Below are 25,601 nucleotides of genomic sequence, written 5' to 3' on the forward strand. Positions count from 1 at the left end.
TCTGTTTCAAAGTAAACAGGACATAAACGTGTTCCCTCCCACCCATAGGGGGTGCCATTCTCAGGGGAGAAATATTACACTGCTTTATCCCCATTTCCTCTCAAGACTGACAATAAAAAAAGTTTAATAATAAAAAAAAAGACTGCTCTTGAGGCATTTATGATGAAGGAATCTGTACAAGAAGCTGAATATAGCAGTGGAGACATTTTCAGTGCCCGTTACATAAGCAGTACTAATTGTTACTATTCAATATGTAATGACTATAGTTTGTAACGTATTTAGATCAAATTGTTTATATTTCAAAGGGATGTACTCCCTTTAGGCCATTGAAGTCAATAATTGACTGATTTTTGACTAAGTTACAGAGTTTTGTTAGAAAATTGCTTGACCCAGTCAGAAGTCACTGTTCTGAGAATTTGATCTTATTGAGATTTTCAGTTGTAGCTCCCCTTACAATATATCTAGCTGTTATGTCTTTGTTTCTTTCAGGAGATGCTGGTTCCTTTTTGGCTCAGTTGGCAGAAGGGCTAAAGGGCTACCAGGCTCCCAGTGAATGGACACAGTATCTGAAGGAGGAAGATATAAAGAAGGAGAAGGCCAATGGGTAGGATTATAAAGACAAAGGAAGCTGAATTCCCTGTAAATCTATTGGGACCATTTTTCTTTCTAGAACATTAATTACAAGGAATTATTACAAATGGCTTAAGCTAAAGGGATGAGGAAGAGTAGGTTACATGTTTTGAGTTATTTAGGATGACTAGAATGAAGGGTAAAGTTTAATTGTAAGGAGGTTTGTGTGTTTGCAATTTCAGATATGTGAAATCTTTTAGCTTCAAGATAACTGACGTGAAGATGGGTGAAAAAGCACATTGTAAAGAGCACTTTGTGATTCTACAGCGGGATAGGGAATGAGTGATTGGGCAAAAGTATGGCAAATGCAGTTTAATGTGTGGAAGTGTCAAGTCATTTCCTTCAGTGAGAAGAATCAAAAAGGATTATCTAAACAGAAAGAGACTGCAAGTGAGTGAAGTTTAGAGAGATCAAGGATTGAAGTTCAGAAAGATCACAAAAAGTTAGCAAGCACATCCAACACATGGCTAACAAAGCATATGGCTTGTATTAGACCATATGACATTGGAGTAGAATTAAGTCATTCAGCTAACTGCATATGTTTTGGCTGTTTCATCATGGCTGATCCATTCTCTCTCAACCCCATTCTCCTGCCTTCTCCCCATAATCTCCCAGGCTCTGACTAATCAAGAACCTATCAACCTCTTCCTTAAACTCGCCCAGTGACCTGACCTCCACAGTTGCCTGTGGCAATGAATTCCACAGATTCACCATCCTCTGGCTAAAGAAATTCCTCCTCATCTTCATCCTAAATGGATGTCTCTCTATTTTGTGGCTGCGCCCTTTGGTCCGAGCTCCCCCAACACTGGAGCTTTGATCAGTGACCAATCGGGAGATCAGAAGCTTGAGACGAGGGAATTTCACTCATGCTCACTGACAGAGTAGAAAACGGCAGCAACTCGCGGCAGTTTTTTGGAGATCTGACCAGTGACCAATTGGTGTTTGGGATTGATTAGGAGGAACAAATTAAAGGAAGGCAGGGACAAGCACAGTGGCGGTGTGGACAGAGCTAGAGTGGTGATTTTGAGGCCTCAGCTCTTTGAAGCTTCAGCCAGAGATGGGAAAAAAAGAAAAGCTAAAGGTAGAGTTCTTATTTATTTAGAGCTGCCTTTATGTAACTCTCGGTTTGGCTAGTAGCTTAATCTTGGGGAAGACAGCCCTCGGCCCGGCCAAACTTAAGAAATCTTGTTTGGGTGGATGCTGCATGATGTGTCCCCTGTTACAAATCTGTACCACGAAATATCAAACAGTACACAATATGCAATTAAATGACTGAGCTTTATAATTCTTAATTTGACTATATGGTTAGTAAAGGAACAAAAAAGAAAAGGGCCCATTCTCATGAAACTGTCTCGTGCGCAACGTTGGAGCTCAAAGTTCAGTCCACTGGTTTCCCGTCGACATTCTCCAAGTGTAGCCAACCCTCGGACCCTCGCTCCAAGTGTAGCCAACCCTCGGACCCTCGCTCCAAGTCCACCTTGTCCGGCAGTCTACCAGCTCTCTCCATTTGCGTCTTTTCTCCTCATCTCTTCCCAGCAAAAGACCGTGAAATCCCTGCTCCCAGACCCACACCAAAGAACAACATCCTTCTCATTGGATGGCCCCACATTCCAAAGCCCTGTTATCTCTAGACATAACCCAAACATTGCTGCTACAGAGAAGCCATTACATTAGCAGTGAAACCTTACAGTGCGTTACATTTACATTTGCTCAATTAGGACAGTAGGGATGCCAGGCAGATTAGTTGAATGCTCTTGGGATGTGGGAAGGCAGGGAGACCTCCCATGTCCTTGACTGCAACTGTGAGAAGTGCATCCAGCTGCAGCTTCTAATAATCCACAATATGGAGTTAGGCCTGAAACTGGATGGACTTTGGATCATTCAGGAGGCTGAAGGGGTGATAGATAGGACATATAGAGAGGTAGTTACACACAAAGACACAGGAAACTGGGTGACAGTCAGGAAGGGGAAAGGGGTTAAGGAGCCAGTGCAGAGTATGTCTGTGGACATCCCCCTCAACAACAGGTTTGGATACTGTTTGGGGGGGTGGGGATGATCTGACAGAGGAAAATCACAGCGGTTGGGTCTCTGGCACTGAGTCTGTGATTCAGAAGGGAAGGGGGTGTGGGGGAGGAGAGGTGTGCTCTAGTGATAGGGGATTCAATTGTGTGGGGAACAGAAAGGAAGTTCTGTGGGTGAGAACAAGATTCCTGAATGGTATATTGCCTCCCAGGTGCCAGGGTCTGGGACATCTTAGAATGATTCCTCAGAATGCTGAGGAAGTGGGAAAGTGAAAAGCTAGAGGTCGTGGCCCATGTAGGTGCCAATGACATAGGTAGGTTGAGTGACAAGGTTCAGGGAATTAGGTGCTAAGTTAAAGGGCAGGACCTCCAGGGATGTGATTTCAGGATTGCTACCTGTGCCATGTGCTAGTGAGGGTAGAACTAGGAAGATTATACAGTTTAACATGTGGCTAAGGAGTTGGTTCAGGAGGAAGGGCATAAGATGTTTGATCATTGGGCTCTCTTCCAGAGACCTGTAGACAAGGGATGGTTTGCACCGGAGCTGGAAAGGGACCAATATTCCAGCGGGAAGGTTTGCTAATGCTGCACGGTGGGGTTTAAACTGGAGTTGCAAGGGGATGGGAACCAGAGTGCCAGAACAGTTAGTGGAGAGGTTGTGGAGGCAGATGTTGGTAAGACCTCAGACAAAGTCAGGAATTCAAGGTTGAGCATCGTGAGACTAGTGTCCTGAGCTGTGTATATTTCAATGCAAGAAGTATCGTAGGAAAGGCGGATTAGCTCAGGGCATGGATCAACACCTGGAATAATGATATTGTAGCCATTAGTGAGACTTGTTTGCAGGAGGGGCAGGACCGGCAGCTGAATATTCCAGGGTTCGATTAATTTAGATGTGACAGAGCGGAAAGGATTAAAGGAGGAGGGGTGGTATTACTAATCAGGGAAAATGTCATGGAAAGCTCATTCAGGATGACCGGAGAGCTCGTCTAGTGAAGTATTATGGGTGGAACTGAGAAATAACCATATAACAATTACAGCACGGAAACAGGCCATCTCGGCCCTTCTGGCCCGTGCCGACCGCTTACTCTCACCTAGTCCCACTGGCCCGCACTCAGCCCATAATCCTCCATTTCTTTCCTGTCCATACTCCTATCCAATTTTACTTTAAATGACAATACCGAACCTGCCTCTACCACTTCTACTGGAAGCTCGTTCCACACAGCTACCACTCTCTGAGTAAAGAAATTCCCCCCTCGTGTTACCCTTAAACTTTTGCCCCCTAACTCTCAACTCATGTCCTCTTGTTTGAATCTCCCCTACTCTCAATAGAAAAAGCCTATCCATGTCAACTGTATACCCCTCATAATTTTAAATACCTCTATCAAGTCCCCTCTCAACCTTCTACGCTCCAAAGAATAAAGACCTAACTTGTTCAACCTCTCCCTGTAACTTAGGTGCTGAAACCCAGGTAACATTCTAGTAAATTTTCTCTGTACTCTCTCTATTTTGTTGACATCTTTCCTATAATTTGGTGACCAGAACTGTACACAATACTCCAAATTTGGCCTTACCAATGCCTTGTACAATTTTAACATTACATCCCAACTCCTATACTCAATGCTCTGATTTATAAAGGCCAGCGTACCAAAAGCTTTCTTCACCACCCTCTCCACATGAGATTCCACCTTCAGGGAACTATGCACCATTATTCCTAGATCACTCTGATCTAATAAATAAGAAAGGTATGACCACATTAATGGGGCTATATTACAGACCACCCTAGGGATGGTCTAGGGATTTAGAGGAACACATTTGTAAAGGGATTGCAGACTGTTGCAACACACATAAGGTGATTTTAACTTTCCACATATTGACTGGAATGCCCATACTGTAAATACCTGCATGGGAGTTTGGTCAAGAAGGTTTTGTCACTCAGCATTCAAGATGATGCAGTAAATTGGATTAGACTTTGGCTTTGTGGGAGAAGCCAGAGAGTGGTAGTAGATGGTTGCCTCTCTGACTGGAGGCCTGGGACTAGTGGAGCGTCACAGGGATTGGTACTGGGTCCATTGTTGTTTGTCATCTATATCAATGATCTGGATGATAATGTGGTAAACTGGATCAGCAAATTTGTGGATGACACCAAGATTGGGGGTGTAGTGGACAGCGAGGAAGACTATAATGGATTGCAGCAGAATCTGGACCGGCTGTACAAATGGGCCAAAAAATAGCAGCTGGAATTTAATGCAGACAAATGTGAGGTGTTGCACTTCAATAGGACCAACCAGGGTAAGTCTTTCACAGTGAACGGTAGGGCACTGAGGAGTGATGTAGAATAAAGGGGTCTAGGAATACAGGTCCATAATTCCTTGAAAGTGATGTCACAGGTTAGATAGGGTGGTAAAGAAAGCTTTTGGCACATTGGCCTTCATATATTAATGTACTGAGTATAGGAGATGGGATGCTATGTTGAAGTTGTATAAGATACTGGTGAGGCCTAATTTGGAGTATTGTGTGTAGTTCTGGTCACCTACCTACAGGAAAATAAGATTGAAAGAGTACAGAGAAAATTTACAAGGATATTGCCGGGTCTGGAGGACCTGAGTTATAAGGAAATATTGAATAGGTTAGGACTTTATTCCTGGAATGTAGAAGATTGAGGGGTGATTTGATAGAGGTATACAACATTATGAGGGGTATAGATAGGGTTAATGCAAGTAGGGTTAATGCAAGAGGTCATGGGTTAAGGATGAAAGGTGAAAAGCTTAAGGGGAACATGAGGGGAAACTTCTTTACTCAGTATGTGGAATGCGCTGCCAGCACAAGTGGTGCATGCGAGCTTGATTTCAAAGTTTAAGAGAAGTTTGGTTAGGTACATGGATGGGAGGGGTATGGAGGACTATGGTCCCAGTGCAGATTGATGGGAGTAGGCAGTTTAAATAGTTTTGGCATGAACTAGATGGGTTGAAAGGCCCATTTCTGTGCTGTACTTCTCTATGACTATGATTCTAAGAAACATCCTCTCCACACTCACTCTATCTAAGCCTTTCAACATCCGATAGGTTTCAATGAGATCCCCCTCAATCTTCTAAATTCCAGTTAGTACAGGACTAGAGCCATCAATGGCTCTTCACATGATAAGCCTTTCATTATCGGAATCATTCTCGTGAACCTCCTCTGAACCCTCTTCAATATCAGCACATCCTTTCTTAAATAAGGTACGCAAAACTACTGACAATACTCCAAGTGAGACCTCACCAGTGCCTTATGAAGCCTCAGCGTTACATCCTTGTTTTTATATTCTAGTCCCCTTGAAATGAATGCTTACATTGCATTTGCCTTCCTCACCACTGACTCAACCTTGAAATTAAACTTTAGGAAATCCTGTGGGCTCCCAAGTCTCTTTGCACCTCAGATTGTTGAATTTTCTCCTCATTTATTAGATAGTCCGTGCTTTTATTCCTTCTATCAAAGTGCATGTTCAAACACTTCCTTACACTGTATTCCATCTGCCACTTCTTTGCCCATTCTCCTAATCTGGTGAAATCCTCCTGCAACCTCCCTGCTCTTTCAACACTACCTACCTCTCTATCTACCTTTGTATCGTCTGCAAACTTGACCACAATGCCATCAATTCTGTCATCCAAATCATTGACATACAACGTAAAAAGAAGTGATTCCAACACTCACCCCTGTGGAACAGCGCTATTCACTGGCAGCCAATCAGAAAAGGCTCCTTTTATTCCCATTCTTTCCCTTCTGCCAATTAGCTAGTGCCCTATTCATGCTCGTAGCTTTTCTGTAATACCATGGGCTCTTATCTTGTAAAGCAGCCTCATGTGCAACCACTTGTCAAAGGCTTTCTGAAAATACAAGTACACAACATCCATCGATTCTCCTTTGTCTATCTTGCTTGTTATTTCCTCAAAGAATTCCAACAGATTTGTCAGGCAAGATCTTGCCTTAAGGAAACCATCCTGATTTGAAACCATCCTATTTTATCATGTGTCTCCGAGTACCCCAAAACCACATCCTTAATGATCGACTCCAATATCTTTCCAACCACTGAGGTCAGGCTAACTGGCCTATAATTTCCTTCCTTCTGCCTCCCTCCCTTTTTGAAGAGTGGAGTGATATTTGCATTCTCCAGTCCTCCAGAACCATGTGAGAATCTATTGATTCTTGAAATATCATTACTAATGCCTCCACAATCTCTTCACCTACCTCTTTCAGAACCCCAGGGTATTGAAACAGGGTTGGATTTTAAGAATAGGGAGGTTTTATACAAGATGTTTGCAAGACCACATCTTAAACTTTGTGAAAAATTTTGGTCCCCTTAACTAAGAAAAGGTTTTGTAGCATTCAATTTCTGGGTGCTTTATCAAGTGAGTTAGTTAGTTTGGGTCTGTATTCCTTCAAGTTTAGAAGAATTGGGGTAATCTTATTGAAATGTGTAAATCTGAGGGGACTTTTACAATATAGATGTTGAGATGTTTTCACTAGTGGGATAGTCACAAACAAGGGGACATAGCTGCAAGTTAATGAGCCAGTCATTTAAAACTGAGGTGCATAAAAATCTCTCAGAAGGGAGTGTATCTCTAGAATTCTGTGCTCCACAGGTTGGTGGAGGCCAGATCATTAGATATATTTTAAGTAGAGATCGTGGAAATAAGGGCTCTGGGACTCTGGCACAGAATAGGAATTAGGTCATCTGTAATAGTTTTGAATGGTGGGGCTGATTTGGGGTCTTAATGATTATTGCTCCTGTTTTCTTGTGTTTTTGTTGTTGATTAAAAATATCTTATAAAAACGTAAAATATTGGAAATATTCAACAGGCTAGGTTTTGAATAGGAAGAGAGGACATGTGTTTCTGATCAATGACACTTTGATGGAACTGTAATGCATCCTTTGGGATTTTACTTGAATTCTACATATTGCCAGCTGAGAATGTTATCAAATTGTTGTCAATTGAGCTAGGCAATGTTTAATGTTTTTGAGAACTTGATGGAATGTTCCTAAGGTGCTTTATTTTTCTTCCAGTGAAAAGTCAGAGGAGAAAGTGGAAAAAAATCTGAACCCTTTGAAGGTACTGCATCATGTTGAACGTTTGTTGGAGGAGGATAGCATAATTGTGACCGATGGTGGTGATTTTGTGGGCAGCGCTGCCTATATCTTGAAACCTCGAGGGCCTCTTCGATGGCTCGATCCTGGTAAGTGGTAAATGGATCATCCTAGAAGTTTCTAAGGTAGAATTGTGGGCAACAGGAATCTACCAGTATTTTTTTGTGTGTGACTGAATGACTTTTTTTCTTGAAGAAATTTGATATTGTTCAGACCTGTGTGGAGCTGAGAAATGATTTGTTGTCTGTATATAAATACCAATTGATGCTAATTAGGAAGAGCTAATTCAGCATAGCTCACAGGGACCTCAGAGAGATAGTATTTCTCAGTGCCTCACATATAACCTGCCAGCATGTAGCCTGCAACTTGTGGGCTGTTCTGAAGTACTCGTGAAGAGGCACTTGGCTTTTATGTCAAGAAGAGGCTCAATGAGAATGACGCAGGAGATCAAGAAGCTAATTATCCATAAACGTAATATGTTCCTTGTTTAGAAGCTTCATCCTTCATTAAGGGGAAAGAACCTACTCTCTAAAGACACCTGAAGACTTAAGTCCAGCAGAAAACCCAGGAACTAAAGAGCAGACGGTGGACAGAGAGAGCACAAGAGTCTCAGAAACTCACTGGCAGCCGTGCCCTGTTTATTTTCTATAGTGTAAATTCACTTATGGTGTAAATTCTATTAGGAAGCAAGGATAGGAGTGTATGTATTTTTAAATTTGTTCAAACTATTCTGCATTTCTAATTGTTCAGCTCTCTAATTTTTCTGTTCCAGGAGCTTTTGGGACACTTGGAGTGGGTGGCGGGTTTGCACTAGGGGCCAAGCTTTGCAGACCAGAGTCTCAGGTCAGTAGAACTTCTTTTTCAATCTCTTTATTATTATTAATAATATTATGAACAAAATACAATTGATATATTAATAAAGGGATTACAAACATACAAATTCCCATTACACATGAAAGAATACATAAGCAATGATTACAGTATAAATGAGTTTTCCCAAAACATGGACCATACAGTATATGTATGAACAAGGTAAATCTAGGTATTTCATAATATATGATATAAAAACAGAAAAAAGAAAAAAAAATTTGCAAAATTGACTAAACTACTAATCTAATAACTAATGAAGAAGAAAAAAGAAGCAAAAAAAGAAAAAAAGAAAAACTAAAAAGGAAAAAAAAGGGCTGTTTATAATATCTCACAAGAATACATAATCATCAGTGTCGTCAACTCCGATCCTCTCAACATAAATAAGATTAAAGCTGGAAAATCAAATAAGCTTGGAACAGGGTCATATTACATCATATGAAAATATTGAATAAATGGTCTCCATATCTCTTCAAATTTAATAGAAGTATTGAATACACCACTTCTAATTTTTTCTAAATTTAAACATAACATAGTTTGAGAAAGCCAATGAAATACAGTGGGAGGATTAATTTCCTTCCAATTCAACAAAATAGATCTTCTAGCCATCAAAGTGAGAAATGCAATCATTCGACAGGCGGAAGAAGATAAATGAAGTGAGTCCATCATTGGTAAACCAAAAATTGCGGTAATAGGATGGGGTTGTAAATCGATGTTCAATACCGCAGCGATAATATCAAAAATATCTTTCCAATATTTTTTCAAAAGCGGACATGACCAAAACATATGCGTTAAAGACGCGATTTCAAATTGACATCTATCACAAATAGGGTTTATATAAGAATAAAAATGAGCTAATTTATCCTTGGACATATGGGCCCCAGTAGAACTTTTTGTGTTTTTTCAGGGACTATGTGATAGTAGCTATGATACGGTATATTGCTCTAGTTTGTGAATGTGTACTGGTCTTACACTTTCAGAAGGGGGTGAAGGGAGTCATAGCAGCTGTTTAAAAAAGATCTAATTGAAAGTTTAACTTGTGTGAAATAAATTATTTTTACCAATGACTTGATTCATTAGTGTCATGTTAGGAATATGTTTCTGGTCCTGGCTTTTCATTTCCTAGCTTCTGTATTCAAGCTCCAACTTGGGCTCAGCTAACTTTAAAAGTTCTGTTAGAGGTGCTGTCTAAGCTGCCAAAGGGGCATTTTGTTATTTTGCTACTGACGCACTCCAATTGGAAACCCAGTCTTGTATTTTTGGAATAGTGAACTGCTTGTATTTTTGGAATAGTGAACTGAGCTGCAGAAATTTCTTCCAGTACAATACTCCTAAAAAAAATAATGAGATTGGACAATCTTAAACCATTTTAGGGAGTGTACCTACAACATTAAACCACTTACATTTTCAAAACTCTTTCAAAGCACAATGATGGCTGGGGTTGATATAAATGTTTCTGATTCTAAGATTGGTTTGGAACCTGCTGAGAAACGTAAGCCAGATTCTTGGCACACAGGCTCATTAGTTTATGGAAAGCATATCAATCAAATGTTTTGTAGGCAACGTATTGCAAGTTGCCATAGTGTTTAGCATATATACTGCTTTGCCATTAGCCCCGCAGGAGCAAAAGAGAATCATTTTCTCTCTTAATTCCTTTGGTTTCAATAATTTGTTATAAATATGTCAGAAATTTAGGTGTGCTGTTTCCTGCTCTGAGTTTTATAGTCCCAAAACGAAACTCAACCTTGGAGGCTTACCACAATTAAAAGTGTGATGTCATATTCCTGCTAGTAGCAAATCCAAAGCCAAATTCAAAGTAATTATTTATATACTATCCTGAGATTCATTTTCTTGCAGGCATACGCAGTAAGTACAAAGGAGCACTATAGAATCAATGAAAAATGCATGCAAACTAAGACAAACAACAATTATCCATCCCCATTACTCCCTCTACCTGACTTCACCCATCACCTTCTAGCCTGTACTACTTCCCCTCCCTCCATCTTCTTATCCTGACTTCTTCACTCTTCCTTTTCAGTTCTGATGAAGGGTCTTGGCCCAAAACATCAACTCTTTATTCCTTTCCATAGATGCTGCCTGACCTGCTGAGTTCCTCCAGCATTTTGTATGTGTTGCTCTGGATTTCCGGCATCTGCAGAATCCCTTGTGATTACAGACAAGCAACCAATGTGCAAAGGGCAACAAATTATGCAAATACAGTACTGTGCAAAAGTCTTGGCCACACATATATAGCTAAGACTTTTGAACAGTACTGTAGAAATTTTATGTATTGCACTGTACTACTGATGCAAAAAAAAAATGTTTTGACGTAGGTGAGTGGTGATTAACCTGATTTTGAAAAGGGTCTCTATTGTAGACTGAGAGTGGGAAGGGGGCAGAGAGAGAGGAGTCATGGTTGGGAAAAGGGAAAGAGAGAGGGGACGGAGCAGGAAGCACCAGAGAGACATTCTGTAATGATCAATAAACCAATTATTTGACCTTGCCTGGTGTCTCAGGGTTGGGTGTGTCTGCACCCACGCCAATCCCCTGCCCCTGTCACTCCTTTCTGCCACCTGTTCCACACCTCCCCCTGCGGCGCTGCAACCTCGCCATTCCCAACATCCTTTGCTCCCACCAGATTTACAAACTCGCTCTCTGCTCCATGTTGACAGATACAGTATTGTGCAAAAGTCTTAGGCACCCTGGCTAATGTATATGTCTAAGACTTCTGCACAGTACTGTAGTCAGGTATTCATAAGCTGGGGAGGACATGTATGAGAAATTACTCTCTTCTCACTACCACTGGGAATAGAGGAACTTTACTGTAACATTGAGTGTATGTGTTCAGGCTTCTGTACCACCTCTTTGATGGTAGCAATAAGAAGAGGGCTCGTCCTGGGGTCCTTAGTGATGGATGCAGCCTTTTTGAGGCATCGCTTTTTGAAGATGTCCTCGATGCTGGGAAAGCCATTGTCCATGAAGGTGCTGGCTGAGTTTGCACCTTTCTGGAGCTTTTTCTGATCCTGTGCAGTGCCCCCCTCTCCATACCAGACGGTGATGTAACCAGAAGAGTGCTCTCCACGGTACATCTGTAGAAATTTGCTAGTCTTTGGTGACATACAAAAGTATGAAGTACATTTATTATCAAAGTATGTATACTTAATACGACCTTGAGATTCATCCCCTTAAAGAAACCCAACAGAACCCATTAAAAAGACTGTCAAACACCCAGTGTGCAAAAAAGAAAAATCACGCAAAGAATAAAAAGTAAGCAAATAACATTTAGAACTAAAGTTCACGAAAGTGAGTTGACATCCAGGAAGCCAGTCACAGCCAAACTGGGAGCCCGTTAGTTGCAGTCCACAACCTCAGTTCAGCACAGAAACGAGTAATGGCAGATGGAATTTAATTCTGAAAAGTACAAGCTGATGCACTTTGGTTACTGAAAAATGTAGGATATACACAATAAATGACAAATCCTTGGTTAGTATGAGGAACAGAAAGGTACCTGTGTACATATCCGAGGATCCTTGAATGTAATCACACAGGTAATATGAAGGTATGCAGCATCTGTGATTTCATTAGCTGGAGCAAGGAATATAAGAGCGGGAGGTTATGTTACAACTATATAAATCGCTTGTTAGGCTACTTCTGGCTGCCCCGCTATAAGGATATGATTGTACTGGAGAGAATGTAGAGGGGGTTCATCAGGGTGGTGGCTGGGATGGAGTATTTCAGTTATGAGGAGGGAATGGATGGGCTGGGTTTGTTTTTCTTCTAGGAGAGAAGACTGGAGGGGTGACCTGATAGATATGTAGATAGGACACATGGAAAAGAACTGTTCCCCTTAGCAGAGGTGTCTAAAACTAGCAGTTATGGTTAAGGGTTAAAGGTTTAAGGGAAATACGAGAAAGAATATTTTCACCTAGAGGGTGGTTAGAATCTGGGATACACTGCCTGAGATGGAGATTAAATAGTATCTAGATGAACACTTGAATTGTCAATTTATGGAAGGCTATGGACCAAGTGCTGATAAATGGGACAAGTATAGCAGTATACTTAAGTACTTTATGGTTGACATGGATGTAGTTTGCTTTAAGGCCTATACCTGTACTGTATGATTCTACAACTCTATGCAAGGTATGCTTGTGCTTGCTGAGAGATCAATTGACTTAATTTACAAACATTAACATCAGAATTTTAAAATATAGACTCAGTTTTACAATTCTTGCTGCATTCTCTGTCTAAGGTAATGATGCAAGGCTCTGCTTTACGGGAATCTGTGTTTAATTTTTCTAGGTTTGGATCATTTATGGAGATGGTTCCCTGGGCTACAGTATTGCAGAATTTGACACTTTTAAACGACACAAGGTAAGTGTTGTACTTTCGCTAAAATTAACCAATTTTATTACAAAAACTTTGGGCTGAATGCTGAGTGCAGTCTCCCCCTAAATGATACCTTACCAGCATGCCACCATTGGGCATAAAAGTACAGGTCTTGATGCTGCCTTTTTGTCAGCCATCTCTTTGCATTATACTGTATTAGTTTTCTTAGACTATAAGACATGGGAGCAGAATTGGGCCATTCGACCCATTGTGTCTGACCGCCAGGTGTTTGTGGCTGATTTATTTTCCACTATTGGGAACATCCTGTACACATCCAGTCTATCTAGGCTATTCTTGTCAGAATAGTTTCTGCTTGGGTTTCCTGGAACATAATTGAGTCAGCCCTGGGAAAGCTTGTTCTTAGCTTTTGGAAGTATGTACATTATCTAAAATTTCCTTCTTTCAGTCAAGTCAATTTTTGTCCAATTGCAGTCTTGTGGCATGTTGAGATATTTTTAATATGTTAAAGTTGCATAGTTATTATAGCTTTAGAGTTAAGATGTGAATAATCAGAATGAGGCAGGTCTTTCTTTCTCCTGGAGTTGTTTGCCACTTGCTGTTGGACCATGTATTTGTTTCCTGGTGCAGGTTTCAATTGAGAGCCAGACTCCCAACATATTGGTATGGCTGAGTGTATTGTGGGCGCTGCCTCAGCACAGAAAGCTGGTTGAACTGCCTGTACCATTTTGACAGCCAGTGCATCTTCAAGCCCCAGATACACAAGCCATTGAAGCTGTCAGTGTGGTTGAAGCCTATGATATTTGTGAATGCCTTTGATATTCACAAGCATTCAGTTAGAAATTTGAATGCCAAATTATCAGCTTTCTTTTAATTTAAAGTACTTCAAATTTTGTGCATCTAAAATTGGAATATATCATCAAAATAGCTTGTCTTTCTGCAGAACGCCAATTTCTCCCATCAGTTTGTATGGTAATTGATTTGCTTGTGCCAAGGTTAACTTGTTGTAGACTCAACTAGCTGATTCCCCTGCCTGGAGTCTGCAAACAAACACACTGCTCCATTGGACTCCATGAGCAGTGTAGGAGAAGGCCGTAGCTGAAGCTGACCGGAGTAGGCTGGAATGTGCATTGCTGACCAGCACTCTGGGATGAAGTCACAGTATAGGTGCTGGTGTCAGGGAGGGAGATCTATCTCGATAGGTTCACTAGCTGATATTAATCAAAGTCTCTCATATAATCACATTGTAACTGCTTCTTCACTACTCTACATTACTAGTTTGTATTTCCAATAATTTTAAAGCAAGACTTGCAGGGGTCTTAATGCATAATAGCCAAATAGTGTATGCATCAGAATTTCTATTTTTCCTTTTCTTTATCTGCTGTTTTTTTCAGACTCCTGTAATCGCTGTGGTGGGTAATGATGCGGGCTGGACCCAGATTTCTCGAGAACAGGTTCCGTTGCTAGGTAGCAGCGTGGCATGTGACTTGGCACACACTGGTACGTAGCTGGTTGTTTGACAGTAGAATTTGGAATTCATTTCAAATGTGTTTTCTTCTTCTCAATAGGATTTTTCAATCCTCTCTTCTCCAGTCACATCACTACTTGTTGTTCTGTTGTATGAATAGGAGGGGGAGGGGGGGGGGGGGAAATTACAACACAAGAAAATAGGAGCAAAAGTAGGCCACTTGGCCTCTGAAGCCTGCTCTGCTGTTCAGTATGACTGCTTAAAAACATAGAAAACCTACAGCACAATACAGGCCCTTCGGCCCACAAAGCTGTGCCGAACTTGCCCTTACCTTAGAACTACCTAGGCTTACCCATAGCCCTCTATTTTTCCAAGCTCCATGTATCCATCCAGGAGTCTCTTAAAAGACCCTATCATATCCGCCTCCACCACTGTCACCGGCAGCCCATTCCATGCACTCACCACTCTCTGAGTAAAAAACTTACCCCTGACATCTCTTCTGTACCTACTTCCAAGCACCTTAAAACTGTGGCTCCCATGTTAGCCATTTTAGCCCTGGGAAAATGCCTCTGACTATCCACATGATCAATGCCTCTCATCATCTTATACACCTCTATCAGGTCACCTTTCATCTTCCATCACTCCAAAGAGAAAAGGCCAAGTTCACAACCTATTCTCATAAGGCATGCTCCCCAATCCAGGCAACATCCTTGTAAATCTCCTCTGCACCCTTTCTATGGCTTCCTCATCCTTTCTGTAGTGAGGCGACCAGAACTGAGCACAGTACTCCAAGTGGGGTCTGACCAGGGTCTTATATAGCTGCAACATTACCTCTCAGCTTTTAAACTCAATCCCATGATTGAAGAAGGCCAATGCACCGTATGCTTTCTTAACCACAGAGTCAACCTGCACAGCAGCTTTGAGTGTCCTATGGACTCAGAACCCAAGATCCTCCACACTGCCAAGAGTCTTGCCATTAATGCTATATTCTGCCATCATATTTGACCTACCAAAATGAACCACTTCACACTTATCTGGGTTGAACTCCATCTGCCACTTCTCAGCCCAGTTCTGCATCCTATCAATGTCTCCCTGTAACCTCTGACAGCCCTCCACACTATCCACAACACTCCCAACCTTTGTGTCATCAGCAAATTTACTAACCCATCCCTCCACTTCCTCATCCAGGTCAGTTATAAAATTCACAAAGAGTAGGGATCCCAGAACAGATCCCTGAGACACCACACTGATGACCGACCTCCATGCAGAATATGACCCATCGACAACCACTCTTTCAAGACGTACCAAAAAAGCTGGATGAACACAGCAGGGCGGGGCAGCATCAGTTGAAAGAAGCAGTCAACGTTTTGGGTCGAGACCCTTCGTCAGGACTAAAGGAGGGGGCAGGGGCCCTATAAAGAAGGTGGGGGGAGGGTGGAGAACCAATAAGAGGAAAGATCAAGGGGTGGGGGAGGGGAAGCAGGGAGGGGATAGGCAGGAGAGGTGAAGAAGGAATCTAAGGGGAAAGCACTATGGGTAGTAGAAGAAGGCAGTCATGAGAGGTGATAGGCAGCTGGAAGAGGAGACAGAGTGAAGGTGGGATGGGGGAAGGTTGAGGGAGGGAATTACCAGAAGTTGGAGAATTCGATGTTCATACCAAGGGGCTGGAGACTACCCGGACGGTATATGGGCTGTTGTTCCTCCAACTGAAGTTTGGCCTCATCGTGGCAGTAGAGGAGGCCATGTATGGACATATCCGAATGGGAATGTGAAGGAGAGTTGAAGTGAGTGGCAACCGGGAAATCCTGTCTGTTGTGGCAGATGGAGCGGAGGTGCTTGACGAAGCTGTCCCCCAATCTGCGTCGGGTCTCGCTGATGTAGAGGAGGCCGCACCGGGAGCACCGGATGCAATAGATTCCCCCAACAGACTCACAAGTGAAGTGTTGCCTCACCTGGAAGGACTGTTTGGGGCCCTGAATGGTGGGTGCTCCCGGTGCGGCTTCCTCTAAATCGGCGAGACCCGACACAGATTGGGGGACCGCTTCGTCGAGCACCTCTGCTCCGTCTGCCACAACAGACAGGATCTCCCGGTTGCCACTCACTTCAACTCTCCTTCACATTCCCATTCGGATATGTCCATACATGGCCTCCTCTACTGCCACGATGAGGCCAAACTTCGGTTGGAGGAACAACATCTCATATACCGTCCGGGTAGTCTCCAGCCCCTTGGTATGAACATCGAATTCTCCAACTTCTGGTAATTCCCTCCCTCATCCTTCCCCCATCCCACCTTCACTCTGTCTCCTCTTCTAGGTGCCTATCACCTCTCATGACTGTCTTCTTCTACTACCCATAGTGCTTTCCCCTTAGACTCCTTCTTCACCTCTCCCGCCTATCCCCTCCCTGCTTCCCCTCCCCCACCCCTTGATCTTTCCTCTTATTGGTTCTCCACCCTCCCCCCATCTTCTTTATAGGGCCCCGCCCCCTCCTTCTTTAGTCCTGACGAAGGGTCTCGACCCGAAATGTTGACTGCTTCTTTCAAAGGATGCTGCCCGACCTGCTGAGTTCATCCAACTTTTTTGTACGTCTTGATTTGACCACAGCATCTGCAGTGTACTTTGTGTTTACAACCACTCTTTGCCTTCTGTGGGCAAGCCAGTTCTGGATCCACAAAGCAATGTCCTCTTGGATCCCATGTCTCCTTACTTTCTCAATAAGCCTTGCATGGGGTACCTTATCAAATGGTTGATCTACCTCAGGCTTTAATTCCTCTTCTATGCAGTTTCACATTCCTGAATTCCCTGACTTTTTGAAAATTTATCTACTTCTCCTTTATATGCCTCCAATGATTTTGTTGCCATAATCTTGTGTAGAGAATTTCAGAGATTCACTACCCCCTGAGAGAAGCCGTTCAGTGTAAAATGACCACTCTCTTGTAACTAAGTCTCCTGTGGGAGTCTCTCCCACTACTGGAAACATTTTCAGCATCTACCCTGTCATACCCTTTAGATCATTAATGTTTCAATAAGGTCTCCCTCCATTCCCCTGTACTCCAAAGAATACAAATCCAACTTCTTCTGTTACTCATGACTAGTGAATGTCATTTGGGATTCCATTGCTAGTCTGTTCTCCCTTAATAAAGGGACCAAAATTGTGCATCTGACGCCATGTGTGGAGTCATCACCACCCAATTGTAACAAAACTTCCTGTTTCTAAATTCCAACCTCCTTGGAATGAAGGCTAATATGCCATTTGACTTCCTAACTTCTTGCTGCACCTGCCTACTGCCTTTTTGTGACACATGCACAAGGACACCACGCCAAGATCCCTGTAAAATTCACCCATGTACAATTTGTTTCCATTTAGATAGCAGTCTGCCTTTTAAATTCCTCTTACCAAAGTGCATATTGTCACACCTGCACCCATAACGCTCCAGTTGTCAAGTTATGCAGCGTCCACACCAGGACCTCCAGACTTAAAAGTAGTTAGTTCCTCCAAAATGTCAAGCTGATCGGTTCTTCCACCCATTACCCCACCCACCACCACTACATACACATCACCTAGCATCACTTTATGTACATACACTCGGTTACTTATTTTATAGGATTGCTTTTACATTTATATTTATTGTGTTATCTTTGTTTTTTTATTCTGTTCCTTATGCTTATTGTCTTTTTTAAATTCTGCATCGGATCTGGAGTAACAATCATTTTGTTCTCCTTTTCACTCATGTACTGAAAAATGACTATAAACAATCTTGAATCTTGATTCTTTAGTTCACTCACTCAACCTATCTAAATTCTGCAAAGTCCAAATTTCCTCATTGCAACATAATATTAAGTTGATTTTAGTGTCAATAGCAGACTTGGATACCTTGTGCTCTGCTGAATCTTCCAGGTCATTAGTTTAAATAATAAGTAACTGAGGGCCAAGAATTGACCATTGAGACACCCCACAAGTTACATCTTCTCAGTTGAGAAAAGACCCATTTATGCCATCCCATCTGAAAAGACCCATCTGCAATCCATGCTTGCATATGTTTATATCACAATTTTATCACAAATTTATAGAAGTTAATCCTATTCAGATGAAGAGTTGGAAGATTCTTTAATTATGAATAAACATTTCGCAAGTGCCTAATTCAATTTAGAACAAAAGTGAGAAGAGTAAACTGAAGAGATTTTTGTTTTAAATTATCAGTAAATACCTATTCTTTGCAAAGTATTTCATTTGTAAAACAGTACATAGTTTAAAAGTGAAGATGAAAGTGTATGAGTTGTGGAGAGAGGTTAAGCAGGTTGGGATTTCATGCGCTGGAACGTAGCAGAGTGAGGTCTGATTTTATCAGGACGGGCATAGACAGGGTGAATGCATGCACTGTTTTCCCCAAGGTTGAGGAATCAAGAACTAGAGGACATCGGAGAGGGAGGCGATTTAATGGGAACCTGAGCACAATTTATATAAATAACAAGCGGCATATGAGAAAGAAACATGCATTAAATTGCATACAAGAAATCTATGTTGAATTCCAGTATGCATCCATAAAAAAGCCACATTCAGAATGAAATGTAGGTGCAGTAGCCTTAGGAACATGGAAACTTACCTATGCCTTTTGTTTTTGATCATTGTTTGCTCATTTCTTCACAGATTATCACACTGTTGCTCAGGGATATGGCGGGAAAGGTTTTTTACTCAACCTGGAGAATGAAGAGCAGATAGATGATATAATAAGAGCTGCACAGAAGGAGTGTCAGAATGGGAATCCAACGCTCATAAATGTCCTAATAGGAAAAACAAATTTCAGGGAAGGCTCCATCTCTGTGTAATAACAAGTTTCATGTGGATCACGGGTTTGATGTTTCACGTGTGCCTTGACTCTTTGCCCCACTGGGTATAAACATATAGAAAACAAAGTGAAGAGTTTTCTCTAAAGTCATGCAATAGCATTCAATGCAAAGGGTACTTGATATGTAATCTACCAAATCAAAGACTAATTACACCAACTACCACTAGAAATTCCTCTTAATTAAAAATAATAATCATTGCAAATTTTATGAATTTTTAGATTTAATCCCTCTGATTTTCCTAAATTTCTGTAGAGTTTGGAATCTTGTTAATCAGTCATGAATAATGGCTTCATTTACACTGTCCTGAGAGCTCTGGAAGACTTTCTGTCGGTGTTTTTTTTGGTTTGCTAAGGTCTGCTATGAGCTTAAGCACTGTGGTGGTCCTTCCCTGGCAAAAGAAATTATAGGAATGCTAATGAGGAAAAAAGGTGATCTTAGGTCCTACATAATTCGCGGGAGTGGCTAAAAGTAGATCAAAGATCTTTTTTTAGTTTCTGTTTTGGTTTTGCTCAGTAAGTGCCTGGCCTCTATTATCCACAATAATGTAAAGAAATATAGGAAATAGCTGTTGAACAGCAGACATAGCTTGCATCCCATTTTTCTGTGGGATTGTCGGTTATAGCACTTATGAAAAAATAATTCCTAGCACTTATTGCACCAGCTGGATGTGATTAAAATTTTCTTCTCTGTCCTTTTCCTCCATTCTCTTATATTCATTTTATAACATGAGACATTTAAAGAAGGAAAATGGCTTTAGTTTCATTAGAAATGTGGTAAAACCATTGACTATTTAAAATAGGTTACTCCCAACTTTTTCCATTCTACTTTAGTGATGAATTTCAAGTATCTTGATATTGGGAATTTCCTGCCATTTAGTACAATCTTTCACCAATGATCATGAATATAGAACAAAGAGACAGATGCACTGTAACTTCTTGGTCCTTATGCAGTTTGAAAAATCACAGAGAGAAAATGTAAGAAATAGAAGCAGAGGTATGATTTCCATGCCTGTTCCACCAGTCAGTAAGATCATGGTTGATCTTTTACCTCAGCACACCCCTGCACTAGCCCCACCTGCTAAATCCCTAATTTCCTAAAGATACTTCTTGTTATCAAATGAAGCTGTTTTGAGGGGAGAATTCCAATAATTCACTACTATTTGGGTGAAGAAATGTCTTCTCATCTCAATCACAAATAGCATCCGTTTATTTTATTAACATGATTCCTGGTTCCAGTTACCTTAGGGGAAATGTGAACTCCACAATATCATGTACATTTCAATGGGGTCACCTCTCAGTCCTCTAAAGTCTAGACCTTATAAACTGTCTACTTAATCTCTTATGTTCATTCCAGAAATTAACCTGATGATCATTTGCTCCATTCCATCTATTGTCAGTATACTGGCCTTTGGATAGGAAGATTAAGCTGGTACAAATGGAAAGGGCCAGGGTCTGAAATAATTGGAGCAAGGCAATTCTACTCTTGTAGCAACCCTAATGAAACTAAAGCCTTAATAAAGGCCAACATTACCATGTATCTTCCTAATTACTTGCTGTACCTGTCTGTAGACTTTTAGTGATCCATATTTGAAGCACTTAAATCTCTTATTTAAAAAAGTGTTTTTCTAATGAAGTGGATAGCCTCATGTTTTCCATATTCCATCTTTCATTTCCTTGCCCATTTGCTTAGTCTGTCTATATCCACTTGAAGCACTACTCTGTCTTCTTCAGAGCCTGCATTGCTGTGTCATATTGTATCATTGGTAAATAATGAACAGAAGTTTTTCCAATAAGGAAGGATCTTGCAAGCAAAAGCTTATAAAGGACAATAGTTTTCAGTCTCTAGAGGCTAAATGTATAATCCTTCGCCTTTCAATTACGTGGCTATTGTTAACTGTATCTGTATGAAATTCTGATGTTTTTAGCTGTTTACAGGACTTGAAGCCTTTTGATCAATCAGGTTCAGGATCTGATCCATGTCTTGTATACTCATGGAATTTCACCGTTTAAATGCCTCTAACCCAAAGACTACCTGGACAAGTGACAAAATAGGAAGCATCTGGAGGCCCTCTGCAGGCTGATCAGAGTTTATGGGAGGCATGGTTATTCCTGCTTTTATTTTGAAAGGTGTTGTGGGATGTGTTAGGGTGGAGAACCAAAATATTGGTTTTGCCCCTTCTGTGATGATTCATGTTTATTGTCCCATGTTCAAACCCACATTTTCTTTTGGTGTACATTTAAAAGGACATCCTTATCCTTATTTTTGAGTGGTAGGTTGATTGGTTCTTCCACCCTCTTGAGCAGCTCAATGAAGTAGGCTTATTTTTAAGATTCTTTCCTCTATTAAATATAAGTATACATTTTGCAGAATCTGGACATTGCTGGAAAAATATATTTCTAATTAACCATGGAATGAAAGGCAAGCTAAGCCTTTTCAGAAGGCATTTAATAATAAATCATATTGCTGTGATTCTGTAGTCATATGTAAACCAAACTGGGTAAGAACAGCAAATCTCTGCCCTGAAAGACATCAGTAAATAGGATTTTTTTTTTTTTTAATTTTTTTTTTTAACAATGTTCTGATAGCTGGTCTTGGTAACAATAAAACTTTTTAAAAAATTTCAGATTACTAATTCTATTTAACTTCCACGGTGCCAGGCAGACGATCGCTAAAGAGTATTGATAATGTCTGGGGTCACCAGTCTTGTAAGGACACTACACAAAAGAAGGCATGGTCATGAGACCATGATTACCTATGTCATATGACACTGCACATTATGATGATGATCATGGTGGGGACTCAGTTCTCTAGATTGTTAGTTCAGATCTCTGGGTTACTTGTCTCATTACCTAACACTAATCCACTATCATACCTGTTTGACTCTACATTAATCTGTACATGGTAACTCTGTTCTTCCTGCAACGCTAACATTCTACCTCACAAATTTCCATTTCTCTTAACTTAGTGGAGTTTGACTCACTTCCCATATTAATTATAGTCCCACTCTCTTAAATAATCCTGATTTTGTCAGTAATGCTGTGTAGGAAATGTGAACATGCATTTTCCCCAACAAGTGTACATGGTGGTGGTTTGAAACTTGCTGTCTGAAAGGGTGGTAGAGGCAGGAACTCTCATTTTAAAAGAACTGAGGAGTGTACTTTGAGAGCTTTGACCTGACAATCAAGTGCTTGAAGATGAGATTAGACTGGACAGATGTTTATTAACCAACACTGATGCAATGGCTTCCTTTGATATAAATTTTCTACTACTCTGAAATAGGTGTAATAAAGATGCTTTGCTTTTAAATGTCAGCAACATTTATCTGTTTTTCATTCTTGAGTTAATGCTTTGAATTCCTTTTTTGTGATGTCGACCACCTGAAGAACTATAGAGAGATGGCTGAAGTTTTCATTTTTTTTAATGGTTAAGCATGAGAGCAGCAATAGAATATCTTTGACTGTAGTAGTTAGACCTTTCAACTTTTCCTATGTCATGCAATCCTAAGGGTAGATCACACAAATTGATTACTGAACGACTCTTTCTGAGGGTTTCCATATTTTCTAGATTTTTTTTAAGTTCATGAGGCATAAATTATATCATATTTAATTGCTAAAAGTTTCAAATGTACAAAATCAGTTTGAAATAATGATTTTCTGATTATCCATCAAACTTTTTATGTGACTGAGGATTAGTTGATTGTAAGACAAACTGAAATCAATCCTATAGGATATTGATGGACTTGATCATTTTTAAGATTTTTTGATGGAGGTGATAGAATTTGTTCGTGGGTTAGTCTTTTACAAATTATTAAGTGTTGTAATACTTTTGATGTAGTGCATTTGGATGAAGTTTGTGGCATGGAGAATAGCTGGTGTAACTAGAAAATGGTGAGCAAATCCCCAGTTTCTCAGGTTGCCAGTCTTGAAAGGACTTCTCCCCTCACCCTGGGTTCCCACTACATGTATCTGGTCTCCTGTTAAGTACAAGTGAGATCCCTGGGCTCCACCCTGCCTTAATCTAATGAGATCCTCTAAGCTCCTTCTGTTTCAGTTGAGACAGCTTATCTTGGATTGTGTCATCTGCAACATCAGATTGAGATTCTTCCCGAGCCAAGATCCCTCAGTTAAGGGAGTAGCCAGCACCCCTTGCCTAACAGGCATTATGACTCTGGTACCTTTTATCATGTCTCTGGTTGGCCTGCATTTCCTCAATAAGACTAAAGTAAAGCATAACTTCACCCATGAACTGGGTTTTGCCTTCTTTGGAAGGGCACCAACTTGGATGAGTTTAAATCTTGGTATATGGCTTCCAAGTGCAACGTTAACACAAGAAACTAAGGTTAATAAAATGTCGATTATTTCTGAACCTCTTACCAGTTTTATTAGAACTGATTTTTATTTTAAAATATCTTGCTTTGAATTAATAATAGGAAATTGTGAATCGAGTTGCTCTACCTCCATTTAATGGTAAATGCTGTCTTTTAGTACTGTACAGTACTTTTACTGTATATTAAAATTGTTTAATTCAATCTGAGCCTCAGAGTATCTCATCTTTTTAACTTGAAACTCCTGTCACTGTCACATGCCATTAATGTACATGCAGTGGTCATCAGTATGTCACCTGTGTTTCCGCTTTGCATTAGCCAGACATACATAATCTTGGTTGGGATATTTTTGCTGTTTGGTTAATTTACATGTGAATAATTGGAACATAAAATATGAATAATTGCATTCTTTGAAGTAGTAATTAAGAGAGCGACATCTGAACAGAGCAGGAGTCATTAAAAAAAAACAAGTCTCATTGGGAGTGAGTTTTACTTGAGCCAATAAAAAGAAATGAGCTTTAAACAGAGCAGCAATTGTGGGAGTAGCCATTGTTGGAGTGGGCAGTGTTAGAGTGGCTTTGGCTCAAGGGGCTTCAGCGAGAAGAGACAGAGGCACAGGTGAGTAGCAGATAAGACCAAGTAAGGATTTTTTTTTGTTACATACAGTTTAGTTTTATATAACTCAAAAGATAGCAAATCAGAGAAAATTGAATAAAATAGTTATGCAGGAATCTGAGCTTCAAATATTATGATACATTAGGGAGGAAGAATGTTACCTGGGCACTGTGTTTCAGGAGGCAGTTGCACCCATTAGTTTAAATCTATGACAAGGGACAAGAGGGTGTGATTGTCAGAGAGACAAGTAGCAGGATCCCACAGGTAGTGCAGGAGGAGCCTCAGCTCTTGAGCTTGCCCAAAGGTTCTGAGATTGTTGCTCCCTGTGAGGATGTGCGTGGGGTCTGTAGGAAGGATGAGCAACTGAACCGTGGTACTGTGGTTCAGAGAGCCATTCAAGGGGGGAGAGAAGAGAAATGCAGTTGTGATTGGGGTTAGTACAGTCAGGAGAATAGTCACAATTCTCTGAGGTAATGATCGAGAGTCCAGAAGACTGTGTTGTCTGCCTGGTGCCCAGATTCAGGACATCTCATCTGACCTGCAAAGGAATTTGGAGTGGGAGGGGAAATGATCCAGTTGTTGTGGTCCAAGTGGGTATCAACAACATAGGAAGAACAAGGAAAGAGGTTCTACTGAGGAAATTTGAGCAGCTAGGGATTAATTCAAAATGCAGTAACAAAAAGGTAATCATCTTTGGATTGTTACCTGAGCCATACACACATTGACAAAGGTTTAATAGGATCAGAGAGTTAATTGAGTGTTTCAAAGATTGGTGTGGGACAAGTGGATTTCAATTTATGGAATATTGACACCAGTATTGGGGAAGGAGGGAGCTATTCCATTGGAATGAGCTCCACTTGAATTATGCTGGGACCTGGGTCCTAGTGAATTGTATAACAAGGGTTGTAGATAGGACTTTAAACCAAAGAGTAGGGGGTGGGTCCAACAGTTTGCAAAAGTGGGGATAAAGTAAAGGGAAAGAAGAATGCAGGGGAAGTTACAAGAGTCTCCAGAATAAAGAAAAAGACAAAAAAGCTTAAAAAGGGACAAGAAATTAATTTCTGGTAATATGGGGACAACATTGAAAAAGGTGATGAATACAGGACTGAAGGTGTTATATCTGGATGCACAAAATAATCTTGTAGCGCAGTTAGAAATTGGTGGGCATATCATTGGTGGTGTCACTGCGTGTAGCTGAAAGAAGATCACAATTGGGAGCTTAAAAGGCAGGTGGGTGGCTCTGTTGGTAAAATATGAAATTAAATTCTTAGAAAGGGAAGATGTAGAATTCTTGTGGGTAGAGTTAAGAAACTGCAAGGATTTAAAAAAAAAACCCAGATGGGAATTGTGTACAGGCCTCCAA

General features: G+C 40.8%; 1 protein-coding gene across 1 annotated transcript in view; it reads left to right on the top strand.

Moving 5' to 3' along the window:
- The window catches only part of ilvbl (ilvB (bacterial acetolactate synthase)-like), a 79,499-nt gene extending 55,667 nt beyond the window's left edge, over positions 1–23,832 (top strand). Inside the window, exons 10-15 of the mRNA XM_073029685.1 lie at positions 490–604; positions 7,693–7,862; positions 8,546–8,616; positions 12,940–13,011; positions 14,379–14,484; positions 19,100–23,832. Of these exons, the coding sequence (XP_072885786.1) occupies positions 490–604; positions 7,693–7,862; positions 8,546–8,616; positions 12,940–13,011; positions 14,379–14,484; positions 19,100–19,278 (713 nt within the window). The 3' untranslated portion in view covers positions 19,279–23,832. The remainder of the gene's footprint in view (positions 1–489; positions 605–7,692; positions 7,863–8,545; positions 8,617–12,939; positions 13,012–14,378; positions 14,485–19,099) is intronic.
- Positions 23,833–25,601: the final 1,769 nt, after the last annotated feature.

Source organism: Hemitrygon akajei, chromosome 26 (genome assembly GCF_048418815.1).
Source record: "Hemitrygon akajei chromosome 26, sHemAka1.3, whole genome shotgun sequence".
Taxonomy (NCBI): domain Eukaryota; kingdom Metazoa; phylum Chordata; class Chondrichthyes; order Myliobatiformes; family Dasyatidae; genus Hemitrygon; species Hemitrygon akajei.